The sequence below is a fragment of the Chenopodium album genome, chromosome 12, assembly GCF_948465745.1.
Source record: "Chenopodium album chromosome 12, dcCheAlbu1.1, whole genome shotgun sequence".
NCBI lineage: Eukaryota > Viridiplantae > Streptophyta > Magnoliopsida > Caryophyllales > Amaranthaceae > Chenopodium > Chenopodium album.
The window spans coordinates 44,487,715-44,508,045 of record NC_137845.1 but is presented as its reverse complement, the minus strand read 5'-3'; the positions used below and the strand labels follow the sequence as shown (position 1 = coordinate 44,508,045).

The 20,331-nt window shown below is 30.8% G+C and overlaps 1 protein-coding gene across 1 annotated transcript; it reads right to left on the bottom strand.

Moving 5' to 3' along the window:
* Positions 1–1,853: 1,853 nt before the first annotated feature.
* On the bottom strand, positions 1,854–13,357 carry LOC145572444 (putative pectate lyase 12). The gene is made up of 6 exons (XM_081631419.1): positions 13,040–13,357; positions 9,410–9,719; positions 8,137–8,526; positions 7,847–8,038; positions 3,883–4,085; positions 1,854–2,138 (listed from the first exon to the last, which is right to left on the bottom strand). The coding sequence occupies exons 1-6, from the start codon at positions 13,168–13,170 to the stop codon at positions 1,943–1,945; spliced, it is 1,422 nt and encodes a 473-aa protein (XP_081487545.1). The 5' UTR covers positions 13,171–13,357; the 3' UTR covers positions 1,854–1,942.
* Positions 13,358–20,331: the final 6,974 nt, after the last annotated feature.

Sequence of the window (20,331 nt, the reverse complement as noted above, 5' to 3'; positions counted from 1 at the left end):
TCCAATGGTTGTAGCTAGGGACTTGCTTGCAATTTCAATAATTCCCTAACTACTAGCTTGACCATTGAAGCTAGAAAACTTAATTAGCTTGGCTAAGTCAAGCTAATTTGCTTGGGAATTAAACTTGCCAAAATAAAATGTTCATTGTACCAATTAAGCTCTTTCCATGTATCTTCTATTCAACAACTACTACTAAACTAAGCTAATAGCTAGCCATTGAAGCAAAAGAGAACTAAAATGATAATTAGCTTAAAATCTTATGTGGCATGGCAAGCTAATTTGACAATTAGCTTGCCATTGGAGTTGCTTTGAGGCATATAGGTTTATTCTATGATTCTATCTAATCATATGCAAATGCATCAAATTTATCTTAGGTACATTAGTTTTATAATCCAAACTTTATATCCGGTTTTGTTTTGGACGTCAGAGATCGGTCCTCAAAGCTGCGTACACTTCCTAAAAAGGGAAAAGAAAGCTATTCAAAGTGAGATTATAAATTAAAGAAGGATAAAATATGGATAACATAAGATGTAAATTAATTATTTTTAGATCACCAAACATATCCACTATATCCAAGATCATTCAGTTCATTTAGACACCAAATTATATGCAAATATATTCTTTGGAAATTATCCTTCTAGCTTGCCCATGCATGCTCACGCTTGACCAACTTCAATAATCGTATATATAATGAAAGTGTAACCATTACTTATATATTACGTAGTCATGGGAATAATTTGGTTTTATGCGAAAATTAGAAGCTTATTAATTTGTAGTGGCTTATATATATATATTCAAGAAGATAGAGCCTTTTCTCAAAGAACAATTTCCCTAGTTTTGGAATGTGAAGATTTGAATAGAAATAGAAGATGTGGCCTAATTATTTGATATCCTTCTCATCCTTAGTCAATATGAATACAGTTATTACCTTTGTGGTCAAGTTATTATAAATTTGTAATTGTTAATTGATGTAATGATTCTTATTGCAACGCATGGTTTTTATCATTGAGGGAAAGGTGGTAAAAATAAATGAGATGGAGAAGGAAGCTATAGGAGAAGAAATAGGAGACTAAATAATTAAAGATATACACTTTAAAAATAAGATATGTACTTTAAAAATAAGTTATGTTCACCTTATTTTCACTTATTTCAAACTTCATAAGTAGATAAATTCAGGAAAAATAAGTTTTTAATAAGGATTGATGATGGTCACCAAAGTTCAAATTACAATTAAAATAAGTTTTAATAAGTTCAATTAAGATAAGATAAGTTCATATTAGTAAAAATTAGGTAAATAAAACACACCCTATATATATATATTCATGTTCAACATGATTCTTTTTTTGTTTAATTCATATATTCTGTTCTCTTCTTTTCCTATCTTATCGCACGATCAAAATAATTAATTTAAGTGTCATGTCTCATGTCACATTTTTTTAAAGAGAAGCACAAGGGCAAGTGATGAAAATTAATCCTAAGATCACCTACAACCGGAGAGGCACTCTACCTAATATTGGAACATGAGCAGAGGACACGGATTTCAAGAATAGGAGAGATATAGAGGAAAAGAATAAATATATTAACTAGGGGGTGAAAGTGATTCAGTTTAAAACCTAACCGAATCGAATTACTAATCCGTTTTTTTTTTCTCTTTTTTTTTAATGGTTCGGTTTGGGAAACTTTTAAAATATGGTTTACGATTTGGTTGGGTTTAAAAATAAAAATAAAATAAAATAAAATAAAATAAAAAACCAAATAAAAACCGAATTATATACCTAAGCCCAAATGTTAAGCCCAAATATTTGATAAAAGACAAAGTTATAAAAGAAAGTTTGTACTCCGTAATGACAAAGAGCCCTAGTTAAGAGACATAAAGAGTTTTACTCATTAATGTCAAAGTTAGAAGTAACAAACAAGAATTAATTCGATTTTAAGATGTTTGTCATAGAAAATCGACGTTAGGCGGGATGACATACAAATAACAAAATGATAACATCAACAAAAGGAATAGAAGAGTGTAAGTTGGGGATGAATTTGTAGGTGTGGCTCCATCATAATCATCGCTGTAATCATAATCATCTGAGTCTAATCCTGTTTTGTCACCTGGTCCAGCACTCCACTTGCCTAGATTGTGTCTACTGCATTTATTAAACACAACATATTTATTACAGAGTACATGACATGAGACAATATGAAACGAAATAAAATGCAATTGAAAAGATCTTTAAACAACATAAGAAAAAAAAAACATACTAAAATTTATGGAATGTTTAACAAAATTGTATATCAATAAATTTTAATGTTATTAACATATCCACATCTTTTATGTTGGCTACAATTAAATTTTGTTTTTGGACTTATAAATTTCCTACTTCGTATTTGTATAAACACTATATAAAGCAAGATTAGCCCTAGGTCTTAAAACTATACATGACATCAGCAAATCACTTTTAAACTGTCTTAAGACAAGACTTCACAAAATTTCAACATTTATGAAGCAAAGTCTTAAATGGAGTCTTGAAAATTCAAGACCCAACTTAAGACTCATTTTAATACTTTATACACTATAATTTGCCTATGTATGTATACGAAAGCACATTTTTTTTCCCTTGAAAAATATAATCGTTAACAATATTTGATTTAATTTTATTGAAAAAAATATGTAAAGTGTAAATTTAATTGATTTTCATGTTATTGACTATTGTATATATATTTATTGATAAAATTGTTTATTGTATTTTAATACAAAGTATTCTTTTATTTGCTATTTTTTGTTGTATTTTAATCAAATACTATGTAAATTTTACGACTATGGTATTATGTATATATATCACAATGCAATATTCATGTTATTTCATTATTATTTATAATTTTGTATCTAGTGGTTTGATATTATTTTTCAGCTAAGTAAGATATGTAACTTACAACACGATTGCAAATTATACTATTAAAATATCGTATATAAAAAAGAAAATAAAAATAGTACGTAAATTTAAGCAATATTAAATGAGTATGAGGAATAAAGATCTAAATTTAGTTGAATCTTAAAGAGTCTTAACATAATTATAAAATATCAAAAATTATTAATATATGATGGTGGCATGTGAAAAAAATCTTAAGACGAGATAGGGCTAATCTTGTTCTAAAGTTAAACTCATCTACTATTCAGTAATCCGTACTGTATTCCTGGCCCTTGTGTATTTGATTATCATAGCCTCATAGGTAGCATTATTGGGACTAGGTAGTATCACATACAATTACCATTTAAATTTATTCCCTCCGTCCTATAATATAGTTTTTGTTTGTTTTTTTTTTTTTTTTTTTTTTTTTTTTTTTTTTTTTTTTTTTTTTTTACGGTATTTAACAAATAGAAGGAGAAAGTGGGTAAAGTATATTAATAAAAATGATGTACAATCATGGACAAAAGTTAGAAAGAGAAAGTGAAAAAAAGCACAAAGCATGTGCAAAATTTAAGGGTAAATTAGGAAGTATAATGAATAAAGTTAAAAAAGTGAGGGTATAATGATATTTACATACTATTAAAACATGGAAATATGAACAACATTTTGGTTCTCCAAAATAGAAAAACAGGAGTTATATTATGGGACGGAGAGTGTAGTAAATTAAAAGTCAATTTTAATGGGTAAATACAAATTAATCTTTGAGATACACAATATTTGTTATCACATGGAAATTTCGTAAATAAATCAACAACTTTTTCAATAAAAATGGGTCCCACAGTGATACTGACTGGATAAACTTGTTGATTTATTTATTCCAAAGATTAAACGGGGATTCCTTAATTTTAATCACGAAAATAATATTAATAATATGTAAAGAGAAAGATGCTTAAAAAGAAAAAGAAAGGGAAAGATGATAAACCTGTCACCAAGAACGCCAGCATGCATGACAAGTTGGTCAATGAAGGCAGAAGATTTGGGCTCCACACTGTAAGCTTTCTCATATTGGACTTCAACAGCCGCTCCTGACGCCACAAAATATGCACCTTTCACCATTTCGTCTCCTTCTGATCTCCAATTCCACCCCTTCCAATCTTTCTCGTCTGTTCCTACTCTCTTTGTTACCTGCATCCATTTTTCCAATTTATCCCCACATCATTATACTATCGTGTTAGAATGTACTCGTGTAAATGCAAGTTATATTGTATTGTGCACAATGACATAGAATTTGCTATAACATGTTTTTCTATGATGGAAATTTGACTTCGATGTAACAGTATAATGAAGATATGTTGTCTTTCAAATATTTATTGATGTGATTATTGGATTAAGGCAGTTATTGGTTTTTTTGGAGGAATTAATAAGATATACAAGTATAGCTTTTGATTTATAAATTGATTTTGGAAAAATAGCTTAGAAGTGCTTGATTGGGTTTTTGTCCTTTTTGGTCACTTTACTCCGTTGTTAAAACAAACACTCTTATTATAGACTGCTTCGTATAAGGTAATAAGGTTAATATATTGATTGTATGAAGGAAAAAAAAATATACATTATCAATAAAGTAGTTTTCATTAGAATACAATTGTTTGCAAGATTTTACATTACTGAAAATTACAAAATAATGGAAGACTATTCAATGACTACATAAAAATTATAGCCATTATAACTACTTTTAATCTCAACCGTTTAAGTTTAAAAGAACTCTTATGAATAGTGTGATGACTTTTTTACCCCTAAAAAAATTTATTTACCCATATACCAATTTATGTCGTATTAACTCTAATGCTTTCCGTATTTATTTTTCTTAGCTTCTTTAGTCTTCCTTCCCTTCCCACTTCCATCGCCTAAAGTTATTTTTCTTCTAATGTAAGAAAGCAAAACTATTTAACCTGATCATAGTCCTCTTCAAGGGGTTAGGGAATAGGCTGGATATAATCCACTTTGTTACTATTTTCATAAAAAAAAAAAAAAACACACACACACACACACACACACAAATCCACCGAATTCAATACCTCATCACCTAATTAGACTTTTTTCTTTTGAAACTTTCTCTGTTAACTTTTAGTTGCAACATTTTAATTTTCACGCTTGTCAATACATAATTTCAATCTCTTATATCTCACATTATAGACATGTAAAAAATCTAAAAATTAAATATTTAAAACATATATATAAATCGAGATGAATCTAATAAGATCCCACATGACTCTTTTGCCCAACAAAAAAGTTAATAAAAATAAAGATCAATTATTAAAAAATGAAATATATATATATTTTTTCAAGTGTTGCAACTAAAAGTGACGGATGGTGTATATTATAATTCACAATAAAAGCCATATTGCACCATTAAAAGCTTACAACTAAAAAGTGAATAGTGTATATATATTTTCAAGTGTTACATTTCCGTACCTACGCAAGGATATGATTGTTAACAATTTATTTCTTAGTATATGCGTTTAAAAGCCTAGTCACTAAGTTTTGGGTGTCATGACAAGCTATTACAACTCGACCATAAACATCGAATATGTCGCGCGCAACGCGCGCGTAGGCTCCCCTAGTAAATATTAAAGTTTAATCTTGTCCATTTATTATTTGACTTTTACATTAAAAACAAAATTAATAAATTTCAAAAGCTACTTTATTTTAGAAAAAAAACTGAAAAAAAAAAAAAAAAACTGCTTGTTGCTGCCATTGATACCGTTCTAACTTCTAAGTATCCAACTTTCAACCTTCAACTTAATCCCCATTAAATAAGTATGGAGATTAAAGTATAAATAAATAATCAATGGAAAACTCCCAACTAAACTTAAAAAGGAATCTGATTTTATACATTGGATAGTTTTATACATGGATAAGATTAGTATAACCAAGATTGATTGTTCCAACTTTAATTTAATTATACAGTTCAAAATTATTTAATTACTGCTCTCCACAACTCTCCCTACTTATTCTTGTACTATTTTTTTTTTGAACGGATTCTTGTACTAATTGATGTAACAATAGTTCGAACACTAATCCCCAATTCAGAATCTATGATCGAAATTCGGCTACAAACCTCACAAATTTTGCTTTTGATTGTTTGTAGAATAGAATGACCAAAATTTCTCCAAACTCCCCAAATTTCCATGAATATCCCTCTGAATTTCTCCCAAAAGCCAAGATTATGTTAAGTGGATTCTTTGATCATATATACTTGGCAGAAGTTTTTTATGAAAGCTTTCGTATTGTTTATTTTGCAAAGGAATAATGAAAAACTGCTTAAGAAATTTTTTTTGGATATATTTCTTGTCAATTTAAATCAACGGTCCTAATATACGTAGTGACAACCAATGGTGTAGATTTTGTTTTTACAATGGCTCCATTGCAAAACTGTCCCAAAATAATTACAAAATTACTTTATGTAGTTTACATTTTTTCTGTAGTTTCACCTTAATACTGGTCTTTTCATGACATGGGCTAAACATAACTAACAAGTTCAACTTATATTGTAACCAAGAAAGAAGAGAAGATTCATGTTACACAAAATCTTATATGTGGCTAGGGGGTTACGATGATGAGCAAATAGGGTTACCTTAACGCGAATGTAAGTTACTTAAATGAGAAATAGGGGTTACTCTCTTAAATAAGTAGAATTATTCTTTCATTTTTTAAAACAAAAGAATATGGGTTACTCAAATGAACAATTGAAGTTACTTATTTCTAAATTACTTAAATTCACTCATATAATGAATTTAGGTTACTTTTACAGACAACATGAGGTTACTCTTATGAAAAATTGAGATTACTCATACATATAAATAAAATGTGGCCACACCGTGTGGCTAGCTACATACAAGACTTACCCGGTATGTTACGATTAATATGTATTTTTTATTTATTTTATTTTATTTATTTATTTTTTTGTAAAATATTTAATTAAAGTTAAACATGCATGCAAATAGTTCACTAGCTAGCTAGCCAGCCGAGTGATTAATAATTTTAGATCAATGGAAGTGCTGATGCATGTTCACACAATCACTCCCCTTTACTCATACGTAGGAGGTAGGACAACAGAGTTCATTAATGTTATTGGAAAAAATGGTATCCAACGATAATTTAGGTCCTACTATCAGATACGGGACCTTCAATTTCATACAAAGTCAAAAACAAATGACTTTTAATCATATCGTGGGACCCACGTCAAAGTTAGTTATCATTTTGCATATTGGCAAACTTCATAATTTAAAATTTAATACCTCCTCCTTTCTCTTAAAACCTACCGTATTTACATTTTGTTTTCATCGGTTTTCTTTTTTTTAATTTTAATCACTTTTACACTATTCCTTTTATAATAAGCTTTTAATCACTTTGTGCATTCTACCTTTCATTTAAAAATATTTTACTCTTGCTCTATTTCTCTCCTATTAATACAAAAGTGTTCATATATATGGTCTCTATTTTCACTTTTCTTGATTTACGTATTAACAATAATTGAGTAGGATTTAAGAAAACGGAGCAAGTTTTTCCCATAGTTTTTTGTTTGAGTTAAACAAATTCACCTCGCCTTCAGACTTAGCTGTCATGCACATAGTTTAAATTATACTTTTACAAGATTTCAAAAAAAAAAAAAAAAAAAAAAAAATTATACTTTTACATGATCAATGAATATTATTACAGTATTTAACATAGAGAACCTTTTACTTTGGTACCTGTATATAATTCAAGCCACAAACAACGGAGAAATATGTTAAATCAAAATAGATACGTGGTCTACGACTCTAAATGTCACCTCCGATTTTATTAGTTAAATAACATGACATCTAAAACAGTTTAATAGTTACATCAAATCAGAAATTAGCAAGATTATTGAAACGGCATTGGTTAGAGGCTTAAGCAAGTATTACCTCTTTGGCATAACGATCAAAAGGAGCAATGAAACGATTTCCTTGGCTATTAATGGTTGGATTTCCACTACCACCAATTGCGTACATCTCCCATTGTGTAAAATCATTATTTACAACATGTATATACCCTTTTCTACACCTTGGCATCCTCTGTACTAACTTCGGTCCAAAATGGTTGAACGCGATTGTAACCTGTTAAATATTAATAAATCACGTAGTTATTTGTCAGTCTGTCACATCTCACATGATTATGTTTTTTATTTTCCTTAGTGTTATATAATGTTACGTACCTGCATTCCTGTATCAGGATCGTACGTGTCACTATGCCCTAGAAGCATAACCTCATTGTGGTGGGAGAAATGGTTGTTGGACACCGTGATAGCGGTTGAGCCCATTACAATGTCGATGAGCCCATCCTTACAGTGAGACAGCGAGCAGTGGTCGATCCAAAGATCCTTAGATCCAAATATAGAGATCCCATCCCCATCGGACAAACCTCGATAACCATAATGGGTTGGGCTGTCTCGGACCATGGTGTTACCAGATGGATGGCAGTGGTGGACGTGGATGTTGGTGATAATTACATTGCTAATATATTGCAAGGTTATGCAACCTCCTCCTGTTATGTGTACATCCACCCCTCTCCCATCTACTGTCTTGTAACTGTTGAAGATTAACTCCTACAACACATTAAAAAACTAGCCTTACTCAAGTAGAAATTAAATTTTTGTACTAAAATTGTGCTTAAAATGAAATTCTGATAGATGAAATTGATTTAAGAATTTTGCTAAGCATGTATGTCTTGTTTTATTAGAATCAAGGCTCAATTTAGCTTAAAGTTTTACCTTGTTAATTTCGGCATCTTATCAGGCTCAGCCAATTTAAAAATTTTGATTAATCTATCCGTCGTGGCCTAACATAGCCAAAATATTGTCATGTATTATATTGGACCATAGTCACATTTTGCAAATATGATTTCTATTAAATAAGATTTTCTATGGTTTCAGTAAAAAAAAAAAAAAAGATTTTCTAAGTCAGTCTCTAATCAATTAGATTTAGAAATGGAGAGAATGACGGATTAAGGCTCCGTTCACTTCACTTTATTTTTGATGAACTGAAATTATTTTTACTGAAACAAAATTATATTTGCTGAACTTGAATTATTTTTACTGAACTTAAATTAATTTTTACAGAACAGAAACTATTTTTGCTGAACTGAAATTATTTTTACTGATTTTTATTATAATTCTTTTTTAAGATAACTGAATTTTACTGAACTGAACTTATTTTTACTGAATTGAAATTATTTTTGCTGAACTGAAACTAATTTTCCTGAACTGAACTTATTTTTACTGAACTGAAATTATTTTTACTTAATAATATTTTTTTAAGGTAAAGTGAACAGGGCCTATATGATTGATACGAACTATTATAAGAAATTCTAATGAAATCATAGATTGAATTATGAAGCATACGTCTTATTATATATGCATGATTGCTAAAAAAAAAAAAAAAAAAAAAAAAAAGAGACTAATATTGGGATAACATACAAGAGTTGCATACCTGAGAAAGGTGGATAACCATATTAGAAGCGAAGATGATCCAAAGAGGTTCAGTTCGTATAACAGCATAGCGTAGTGTACCAGGCTTTGGATTAACAACATCATCGTCAGAAGGGTCAGTGACTATGTAATACTCACCACCTTTGCCACCTAAAGCATACTGCCCAAACCCGATACCGCAATCGGCCAACCTTTGACGGTCGTTTCCCCAATTTGGGTCACATCGCCAGCAATCGTCTATTGGATTGCCGGTGGCGCAGTTTGAAGCATCTTCAAGTAAATGTCTTCTTGTTACTGAAACATTCACCAGCCTGCGTAGGAAAACAATAATGTTTACTTTCGTCAGATAGTTTAACTAATTAAACAAAGTGCGCTGAAGAACATGCGAAATTGTCATCAATATTCAACTTAATATATATTCTGATTGCAAATGTGTACATAAATAGCCATAAAATCGTTAGCAACTTCGCATGTTCATATTACTAATGTCCATTTTGCTTGAATAAATGCAATGACTCACTTCTTACTTCTAAGGCAAAATACACTAGGTGTACAAAATTTTTTGTTATAACATTAGTTTTAACCTAACTTTTAACCAGTTTTCTAGTAACTTTTATTCTACTAAGCTACGCTCTTATACACTTAATCTAGAGATGTCAAAAGCTGACCCAACCTGAAAATAACCTAATCCAAATTATCAATATAATTTAACATGACTTATATTCGAATTAGATCCAATCAAACTTGATTAAATCAAAATTATGGATTTGAATTGTCACCTCTAACTTATTCTATGCATTTTATGATTTTTATCATAATAACAATCTGTCTTCACGCTATAATTTCATCTATGTGTCCCAATAAAGGGTACTATATTGGGAATTCGGAATTTAGCGCGTGTTCTAATTTACTGAACTGAGCTGAACTGAACTGAATAGACCTAAAATAAATTGTTTATGAGAGAAGGAAATTAAGAATTAAATTGAACTAAACTGAATTGATGAACTGAAATTAAGCCGAGTAGAACAAATCATTAGGTATTATAAATTTATATGTTGGCCTTAACAATTATTGGAATGTGGGCCTAAATTAGCTTCTTTTCCCGACTCTTTTGGTTCTCTAAGAGTACAAATGTTGTTATAAACTACGTAACAGGTTGTAGTTAAATTATTTAAATAAGTTTGCACAAAGTGAAATACGAAGCTAAAGAAAAGTTAAAATCAAAAAGAAGAAGAGGCATTTACAGATTTCAAGTGCATCCAGTTTTTCTTCCCATGTTTTGACTTTTATATACGTATTAGGCAACCATCCTACCCCACCATCGATTATTATATAGAAATGTATGTATTAAGATATAATCACTTAGCATAATTACTCCCTATTAGTAACTTTTATTTGAAGGAACGTGACTTTTCTAATTATTAACATAGGAAATCCAATGAATAAATCATTAAAGACAAAAATCCATGTTTTCTCCTTTAGAAATGTGCAATATTCTATAGTTTATTAAGGAGACGAGCAGCTTTAATTAACAAGTTTCAAAAGATGAATCACAAATTCTTATATGTGACCGTTAGTGTTATAAGACCGGATTACTCGATCAGTGTTAGAACAATTACCTTATTAGTGTTATAACAGTTATTTGATTAGTGTCATACAGGTTAATTGATCAATATTATAATAGTTACTCGACTAGTATTATAAGAGTTTTTTTTTTTTTTTTTCTTTCTTTTTAACAAGCGACCATCAACATGGTGTGACCAACCACACGCACGAATCTTAATTTTTGTTTTCAAATAAGAAGGCTCAGCCCTTTAAAACTAAAATCTCTTACAATTGGATCTAGCTTGAGTTAGTGGGCAAGATTTTTTAAAAGTGCAGGAAAGGGTAATAAACTACTCCGTACTCGTACACCTGGATAGAAGAAGAAAGAAGAGAGAGTTGGAAATTTGGAATGTTGTCGCATAAAAGACTGTGAAAATGTAGAATTCTAAGGCTATAGCTAGTCCTCGACTCTGCTGACAAAATTAGCTTAGACTATTCATGAAATTACACTGCTCAAAGAAACATGGAGTTTCCCATTGCCCCATGTAGGGTAGCTAAGCTCACATTCCAACCTCAAACACACTACACACTAGTACAATACTTTTTCTTTTTATTCATCATATTTATACAGTAAAATAAAATGTATGATTCATTAATCCATAATCTCATAAAGAGATCACTTAACATTATTCTATTATCCTAAACATAACCCAAAGCTAAAAGTTAAAGTGACATACGAAGTACGTAGTATTAAAATAAATAGCTCAAATAAAAGCAGAAAATCATATACTTGTATCTGGATTTTGTTTGCAAATTGATTAACATTATGTTTTCCTCCCCTTATTTTTGTTTAACTTAATTATACGAGTAATATTAATCCTTGTTGGTATTATTTTTTTTTTTATTTTTTTTTTCATGTACTTAACTTATTTTTGTTGAAATGATTTTTTTTTTTTTTTGAATTTTTTTTTTCTATAATTAGGCCCTTGTCATTTCAGCTTAGTTTTGCTAAAATTTATGATTGCAAAATTTAAATTATTTTTACTTAGTAATTCTCTATTATGTTTTTTCTTAAAAGTTACTGATTTCAACTAAACTAAAATTATTGTTACTGAACTGAACTTATTTTTAATGAGCTAAAATTATTTTTACTAACTATTATCATTTAAGGGTGAAGTGAACATAGTCTTAGTGTAATTTTAGTTTTTTTTACCATTGTTCTACTGAGTAAAATTACTTTTAGATTTTGGTGAGCCAATAATAAAAATGTATGAAGTTTAATATCTCATATAAACTTTAGATTTGTACATTATTAGATTACTAGTCTCTCCCTTTTTTTTTTTGGACATATGTGATCTAATCTCTTTATAAATTGGCACTACTTTTCTTTGTAAGGATGGGCATTTTTTTAACATCTTTGTATCAAATATATACCCAAATGTATATTCTAAAAAGTTTCAATTATCTTTTTTTAAAGAAACTTTATCTCTCTATCGATCCCCACAATTTCAGTAACTTTTCAATTTACATTGCACACTAGATAGTAGACACTACTTTTAAATTTGTACAAAACAAAGTTATATTTTTGTAGATGTAGGTTAAAAATTATAGTTCTGATATAACATTGGTTTTATATAGTACATTATTATTACGGAGTTCATTTTCTATTTCAAATATCAAAATGAAAAACATATACTTGTTCGTAAACTAAGGAATAAAGCAGAACACCACTAATCAAGGTATTCTTTGGTAAAGATACTAAGATACAACTAACCAAGACTATCTTTAACGAACACATGAACAAAGAAATAACCAAAATACCTTAAAAATGGGATAACAATCAATATTCATAAAATGTACGTAGAATGAACACACAACAACCTGATTAAAAAAGATTAGGAAAGCAGTTTTTATAAAAATGATAAGAAAATGCCCCTTATATGATAAACTACTTTTGCATATATATATATGTGGTGAATTTATCTTAGAATTCAACAATGTAGCCAATAATAACTTGATTTATTCGTAACAAAAGATGTTATGCAACATAAAATAATGTTGAAGAGTGTAAAAATGATACTCTTACCTATGAACTTCTCGGGCGACAGCTTCCGGGTCCGGGTGCTGGCCCGGAATAGTGAAGTTGTATTGGCCCAGACCTAGTGTAAATACTGAACATAGAGCCAATATTTGAACAATGTACCTTCTTTGAAGCATATTTCTAGTAGTAATAAACGGGCCGGGTAATCGGGTTTAATGTGAAAATGTAATGGTGGATTAAGGCTACTATAGTTGAAGAAGGTACATTATTTTGTATTTGTTATCCTCTAGTGAGAGTGAGTGAGTGAGTGAGGCTACACTTAGGGAGTGTGATGTGATAATGTGCTAGGATTTATAATGATTTATAATTTGAACCTTTTTTACATAGTGAAAGAGGAATAGCTGTGAAAAAAGAGAGAAAAAGAAAAGAGGATTTAGAATTATGGAGGATAGTGAAACTTTGACTGTTTGGTCCTCTCCCTCGATTTTGTTGATATCATGGTGGATTACCGAATTTCTTCCATAATAACCCTTTTTTTTTTTTTTTGTTTTTTTTTGTTTTTTCTTCTTCTTCTTTTAATTTATGTTCTCAACATATTTTTGTTAGCGGTGCTTATGTAAAAATCAGTAAGTTCAACATATAATAGAAAATCAGTAAAAATAGTTGCATCACTTTCCTTTTTAAATACAAATAATAAATTCTCTCTTTCTCTCTTATCATACGGGTCATTTTTTTTTCTTTCTGTTTCTCTTATCTCTAAAAATTTTCTAGAAATCCCCAATTTACAAAGTAATGCAACTAAAAATATTAGAGGAAGTTTTTTTGGCATACACCTTAGCGTCTTAGAATATAATATGTCTTCAGCATCCTATTCACTTTGTAATACTATCTCCATTACTGAATATGTGACACACTCTGACTTTAAGCACAAATTTGACCATTAGTTTTTCTATTATAATAAATGAAATCTTACTTCTGTTACATACGGATTATTGATTATCTCAATGTTTTTTATTAAAATATCAATTTCATTTATAATTTTTTATCAGTACCCGATTAAAATATTAATACCCTAAGATATGATTTAATACAAAGCATATAAGATATTCGAGAACAAAAAGTACATAGAACCACCTTTCCACATTCTCTTTCGTATGCTACCTTATTTTTCTACACCTAAACACATTATTCAATACTTGAATGTTCTTAAATTGTGTATTTGCAATAGATGGTAGGAAAAAAAAAATGAAGGGACTTTGACATAGGGATAGCATTCATTTAGATATAAGTGTATAACTACAAAATAGATCAATGAATTTGAGATAAATTAACAAAGAAATTTAAAACCAAAAGGCTTTTCTTGAGAAGGTTCTTTAATGTATTTTGGTATTTTCTTCTTTAATTTTTGGTGTTCCGAAAATTAATATTTTTTTGGGTATTTGTAAAGTAACAGTATGAGATTATGTAGTAAAGAAAGACAAGTGTGCCTGCTTATTGGGTGCTCATAACTGCAGCTGATGTGTCACTTTTCTGAGCCTTTTTTGGCTGGGATTAGGGGCTCTGATTGTCAACTTTTCAAACTGAAAACGGATTTTGGTCGTTCAGCTTTTCTTTTGTGTTTTTGTATTTGTTTTCTTTTTGTTTTTTTTTGCAAATTTGCAAATTGGCAGCCATTTAAAGTTTATATTTTACAAATTACAGTCATTTAAAAAAAAATTGCAAATTGCAGCCCAAAAGTTCGTATAAATTGTAAATTGCAGTCCAATTCAACTTTTTCATCGGTTTACAAGTCGAAAAATTTTCTATTAAGGTTTTAGGAGCCATTTTAGGCCTTAGGGATCCGAATTGAGCTCGGAATTAGCAAAAAAATAACGCAAGTGCCTCATTTTGCGTAATAAAAATGTATCGATTTGTAGGAAACTGTAAAAATGAAACACTTACGTTATTTTTTTTGCTAATTCAGAGCTTAATTCGGGCTCCTAAGGGCTAAAATGACCCTTAAAACCTTAAACGAAGATTTTTCGACACGTAAATCGATGAAAAAGTTGAATCAGGCTGCAATTTACAATTTATACAAACTTTTGGACTACAATTTGCAATTTTTTTTAAATGGCTGCAATTTGCAAAATATGAACTTTAAATGGTTGCAATTTGCAAATTTTCCTTGTTTTTTTGAAATTTTGTGATAGGGTGTTTTGTAAATAATTATCTATTTTTTAAAATTTGTGAACAATTACCTATAAGATGGCAAAAGTTTGTCTAGCACTTTCCTATAATTGGTGGTTTGTACACCCGGGTGTACCATGCCCATGGTACACCCAGATTAAAACGGAAAGAACATAGCAAATAATTATAAAGTACATCATGAATTTATAAAAGAACATATCACTAAAATATAAAGAACACAATATATTATGAGATACTTATTATCAAAGAGGTAAAACATATTTATGAATTGAGTTTTACCAATTATTTAATGTCAAATCATTTTAAAATATTACATTTGAATCAGAAAATATTCAGATAAAAAAAATTTCTCTATCTAAAATTAATTTTAAACAAATATAATTTAAATTTTTTTCTTAAATTTCAAAAATTCAAAATTCAAAATATAAGAACATCTTATATAAGTAAAAAGAACATAATTTGTATTATTATACCCAAAGAACATAATTTATATTATTATAACCAAAGAACATGATTAATATATACTACCTTAAATAACATTGTTTGTATTGTAAAGAACATACAGTTTAGACTCAAAGAACATATTGATCAGACTTAAAACACATATTTCATTGCAATTAAAAAAATGATAAAAGAACATTCATAAAAAAAAGAAGAACATCATCTTCAACCTTAGAAAATAACACCAAAACATAAAAATAGATAACAAAAAAAAATATTTGAAAATACCTTTACTCTCAACTACGAATTTGTCAATTACATCGATCTTTCAATTAAATGATTCATCAAAAAGATAAAATGAACTCCGAAATAACATTAAATCACTTTGAAATTCAAAGTTACCATAGTTTCTTTCTCTATAAACCCAATTTCTTTCTCTTAACAAAAAAAAAAAAATGAAATTTTGTTTATCAAAAGTAATATGGAATGTAAATAATGAATCAAGGAATAAAAATAACAAGTCAATCTTTTTAAATCAAGAGGGGAATTTATTTATTTATTTTTATTTTTTTGGTCGTGTACTTTGTACTTGTATACAATGTTCTTTCCGCGTTTTTATAACTCATGTATTTTGACCGGGTGTACCATGCTCATGGTACACCTGGGTGTACGATGAAATTTTCACCCTAAGTATTTTATTCTCTTTCATTTACTTTTCCTCCATTTTTACTTCTCTGCTTAGACCTTACATCCTTCACACTCTTAATATAACCTAGACAAATCTTTGTTTCCTCTCACAACTATCTCTCTCTTTCGTACTCATCTCCTTGTTGTAGAAATTTACAAGTTTTTGCCTAAGTTTTTTATAGCCAAAGATGTCTCTATTTTTTTGTGGAATGTCATAGTTGCTTGCTTCGATATTACAAAATAGAGTGGTATGAAGAATTAGACGCCCTACCCAATAAATATGAAACAAAAGTAACTATTTATTAATTAAAATGCAATTGAATTCAAACCCTAACCCTAAATAATTAAGCAAAACCCCTACCCTAACCCTCGAAAATAAAATCCCGAAATTGAATTGAAACCCTAAATCCTTTATTGAATATCGAATTATGTTAATTGAAGTAAATTAAAACCCCTAAACCAATCAAAGAGACAAAGGATTAAAACAATAGCTTATAACATTACCTAATTTGTGAGAAATTGTGTTGAATTGATCGATTTTTTTTTTTTTTTTGGATTTTTGGATGACTTTAGGGTTCTTGGGGAAGGAGTTAATTGGGGAGAAATCGTAGGGGTGGGCCCTACAAACGGTACAGTTGGATGGAATCAGTAGTGCTAGACAAACATTTTCCATTCTATGCACATATGGTTGTTCACAAATAAAAAAAATAGGTATGTGTTCATAAAACAATCTATCTTTGGGATAGTTCTTCATAAAATTTCCTTGTTTTTTGGTAGTTTTTAAGCAATTACTTCCCCCTCACAAAATTTATCAAACACTTTTATATGGAGTATATAACAAAAAAACATGATCAAAACAGGTTGCATTTGATTCGTCTTGATATGTACCTTTAGAATATTATCTTTTATAATCAATTTAATCATATTTTTTTACTATCGTTAATTACAAAATTTATGACTTAAAATGTGAATTGAAAAATATTTAAAAAGGGAAATGCATGGGAAAACTTAAGGAAAAATTCTCTTTAATAATCCAAACTTTGACCGATTTGCTTTGAATAATTTGAATTTTCGATTACTATCTAATAAGCTGAACTTTGATATGTGTTTTCCTCTAACAGACCAATATGAATGGGTAAAACTTTTTTATTTTTCTAATGTGACACGTGTTATATGTTCAATGGTAAAAAAATAATAAAAAAACCTTTCCTAGCACACCCATACCCCTACCCCCTTCCCACCAGAAAACGCAATTCGACCATCCCCATCTACCCCTTCCCTTTTCAACCAGTAATGCTGCAGTGTTGGGTTTCGTGATGTCCAACACCACACGGAAACAAAACCCGACCCCAAGACGCGCACATAAATAAATGTAACTAAGCATATTAATTAACGTAATTAATAACATAATTAACAAGAGAAGAGGAAAGACGATTTTACCCATGTAGCGTGCTTCGCTCCTTAGAAAGCACGTACTTGAACAGCTAGTTCCGCAAGTGCGTGAACCTCCTATGAAATTCCACCATCAAGCACTACTTTTACGACCCCTACCTTGGAGTTTAGCCTGGGCTAGACCAAAAAGAACTTAGAGTATTACGAACTTAAAGGTTTTCTCACTTATTAGGAGATACCTTATTAAGTTCAACTCAAAGTGAGTTTTCTCAAATTCCAAAGCTTGGTATTTATAGAGAAATTCCATGAACATTCCTCTCTCCCATTAATGTGGGAGAGTTGGTAAAATATCTTTTTTCTATTTTAATTTAAATAAAAAATCAAAAGAAAAAGGCAATGCAATCAAGAATAAACAAGTGGCATATCAAGAGAGAGGGAGTAGGTGAGGATCACAAGGGGAGGGGACCAAATCCTTGCTCCCTAAGCTTCCCTCACAAAACGCAACATACTCGGCCTCCCCACTCCCCACACACTAGCTGGCCACAACCAACCTTAGGCACCAAGGCCGCCACGCTGGCGCATGGCTCCCTTGGTTGGGCTTGCTGGCCTTGGTGCGGGGCTGCTGCCTCGGCCCAGAAAGCCTTGCGCGCTTGCGGGCTGCTGGGCTCGGGGCAGTGCGCGTCTTACTAGCAGCAACTAGCAGGGCCTAGCTTGCTGCTGGCCTACTAGCGCTGAAAACTAGGCTCTGCTAGTTGCTGCCAGCTCGCTAGCATGCTAGCGCGCGCCAGCGATGTTAGCATGTTGCTATTGCTAGCGATGCTAGCACGCGCATGCTAGCACGCAATGCCCGCATCAGCCAGCGCTGCTAGTAGCCTCGGCTTGGTATGGCGCGCATGCTAACACCCATGCCCCTAGCACTTAGTTTTCTCGGGCATTCCGATGCTAGGGGTATTTAGCACTTGTTGATTGCTTGATTTTTACCGCCTCGTCGTCTTATTACTCCGACTCAGCTCGTGACGCTCGATCTCGACACTCCTAGCTCGATATCCGACGTCTATGCTCATAGTACTCTAATGACTTATTCATTTCTTTCGGATTAATTCGTCTTTACGGATCGTCTACTTGAATTGATTGAGTGTGACACATAGGGTTCAGTCAAGATTAAGCTGTAATATTAATTATACATTAATATTACTGATCGAAAGCGGCCTCCAACTAGGCATTCCGATTACTTAACCTTTCTAAATAATTAGCTTTCTAATAATTCTGAACCCTGTATCTGAATAATACACTTGTTCGAAGGACACCATTCCTTTCAATCTCCCACTTGTCCTTCTGGGCAAGTGCGGCTTTTGTGTATAGCCTATTTCCTATGTCACTTAATGTCTCTTCATGAACTATAACGTAAGATTATTCGTCATCCTTATTACGTCTAAAAGTGTTTCTCAATATTCGAGTTTGATTGTCAATAAGCAGATGATTTCTAAAATTCATCTGAGCACGGCCATGCATTTTCACAGTCTCGCTCATCGAGAGGCCTTGTAAACAACAAAGACATGTTCCATTGTTTTTTAATAGGAGGACATTTCCACTACTAAAATTCGGTCAATTTGCGACATTTTTTCTGCGACCGTCATGAAAAATATGAAATTTGCGACCGATTTTTACGCGGTCGTAATATTGCGACCGTTTTTGGGTTATAAAACGGTCGCAAAGGTATTTAAACATTTTTTTAAAATAAAATACATGTGAAAAATAATTCAAAACTAAATTAATTCTGTTGCGACCGTCAGTAGCGGTCGCAATATGCGACCGTTTAAGAAACGGTCACAAAATTACGATCGCTAACAACGGTCACAAAAGTGCCTTTTTTTTTTTTTAAAAAAAAACATGTATAAAAGAGGTGCACCCTAACCCTAATTTGTCGAAAGCCGCTTTACTCTTTCTTTCCTTTCTCTCTCTTCTCACGCCTCTCTCCTCTTCTCCTTACTTTCTCTTTCCTCCCTACACCGTTAATTCACCTCTTCTCTTCTTCTTCTCTTTCCTCTTCTCCTTCTTCTCTTTCCTCTTCTCTTTCCTCTTCTCCTTCTCTTTTTAAGAAGTCTGGCAATGGTGGTGTTGTTGGTGAGTCCAGTGTTGGCGAGTTCGGGTCCGTTTTTCCCTTGGTTTGATGCATAGGTGATGGTGTAAACAAGTTAACTGTTTTTAAGGTCGAATTCGACCATGAAAACTATAGATCTAGACTTTTCATGGTCGAATTTGGCCATAAATAAAACAAATTTGAGGTAAACTTCAAAATTTGAGGTATATTTTCGTGTTTTTGGTTTTTTTTTTTCGTTTTTGGTTGATTTTCGTTTCTTTTTGGGTTTGATTTTATTCATTTGTTGATTTTTGGGTCATTTCTAGATAATTTTGTGGTTTAATTTTCATTAATTTTTGGGTTTGACATTCGAAGTGAAATTGTTTGATTTTTGTTATTTTTGGATTTAATTTTCGTTAATTTTTGTAGGTTTAATTTTTGCTTTATTTTCATGTTCAAAATTTTTGTTAATTTGGTTTACGGGTGATTTTTGTGGTGGCTGAGTAGGGTTTTCGTGGGAAAGGGATGGGAATTTGAGGTGGCCGGGTGA

Bases quoted from the DNA above. Each gene is read 5' to 3' on its own strand.
- LOC145572444 (XM_081631419.1), bottom strand. From the start codon at position 13,170: ATGCTTCAAAGAAGGTACATTGTTCAAATATTGGCTCTATGTTCAGTA. The intron at 9,720-13,039 runs GTAAGAGTATCA...TTTCCTACGCAG, and splicing joins GTCGCCCGAGAAGTTCATAG to GCTGGTGAATGTTTCAGTAA. The intron at 4,086-7,846 runs GTAATACTTGCT...AAATGGATGCAG, and splicing joins TTGATCGTTATGCCAAAGAG to GTAACAAAGAGAGTAGGAAC.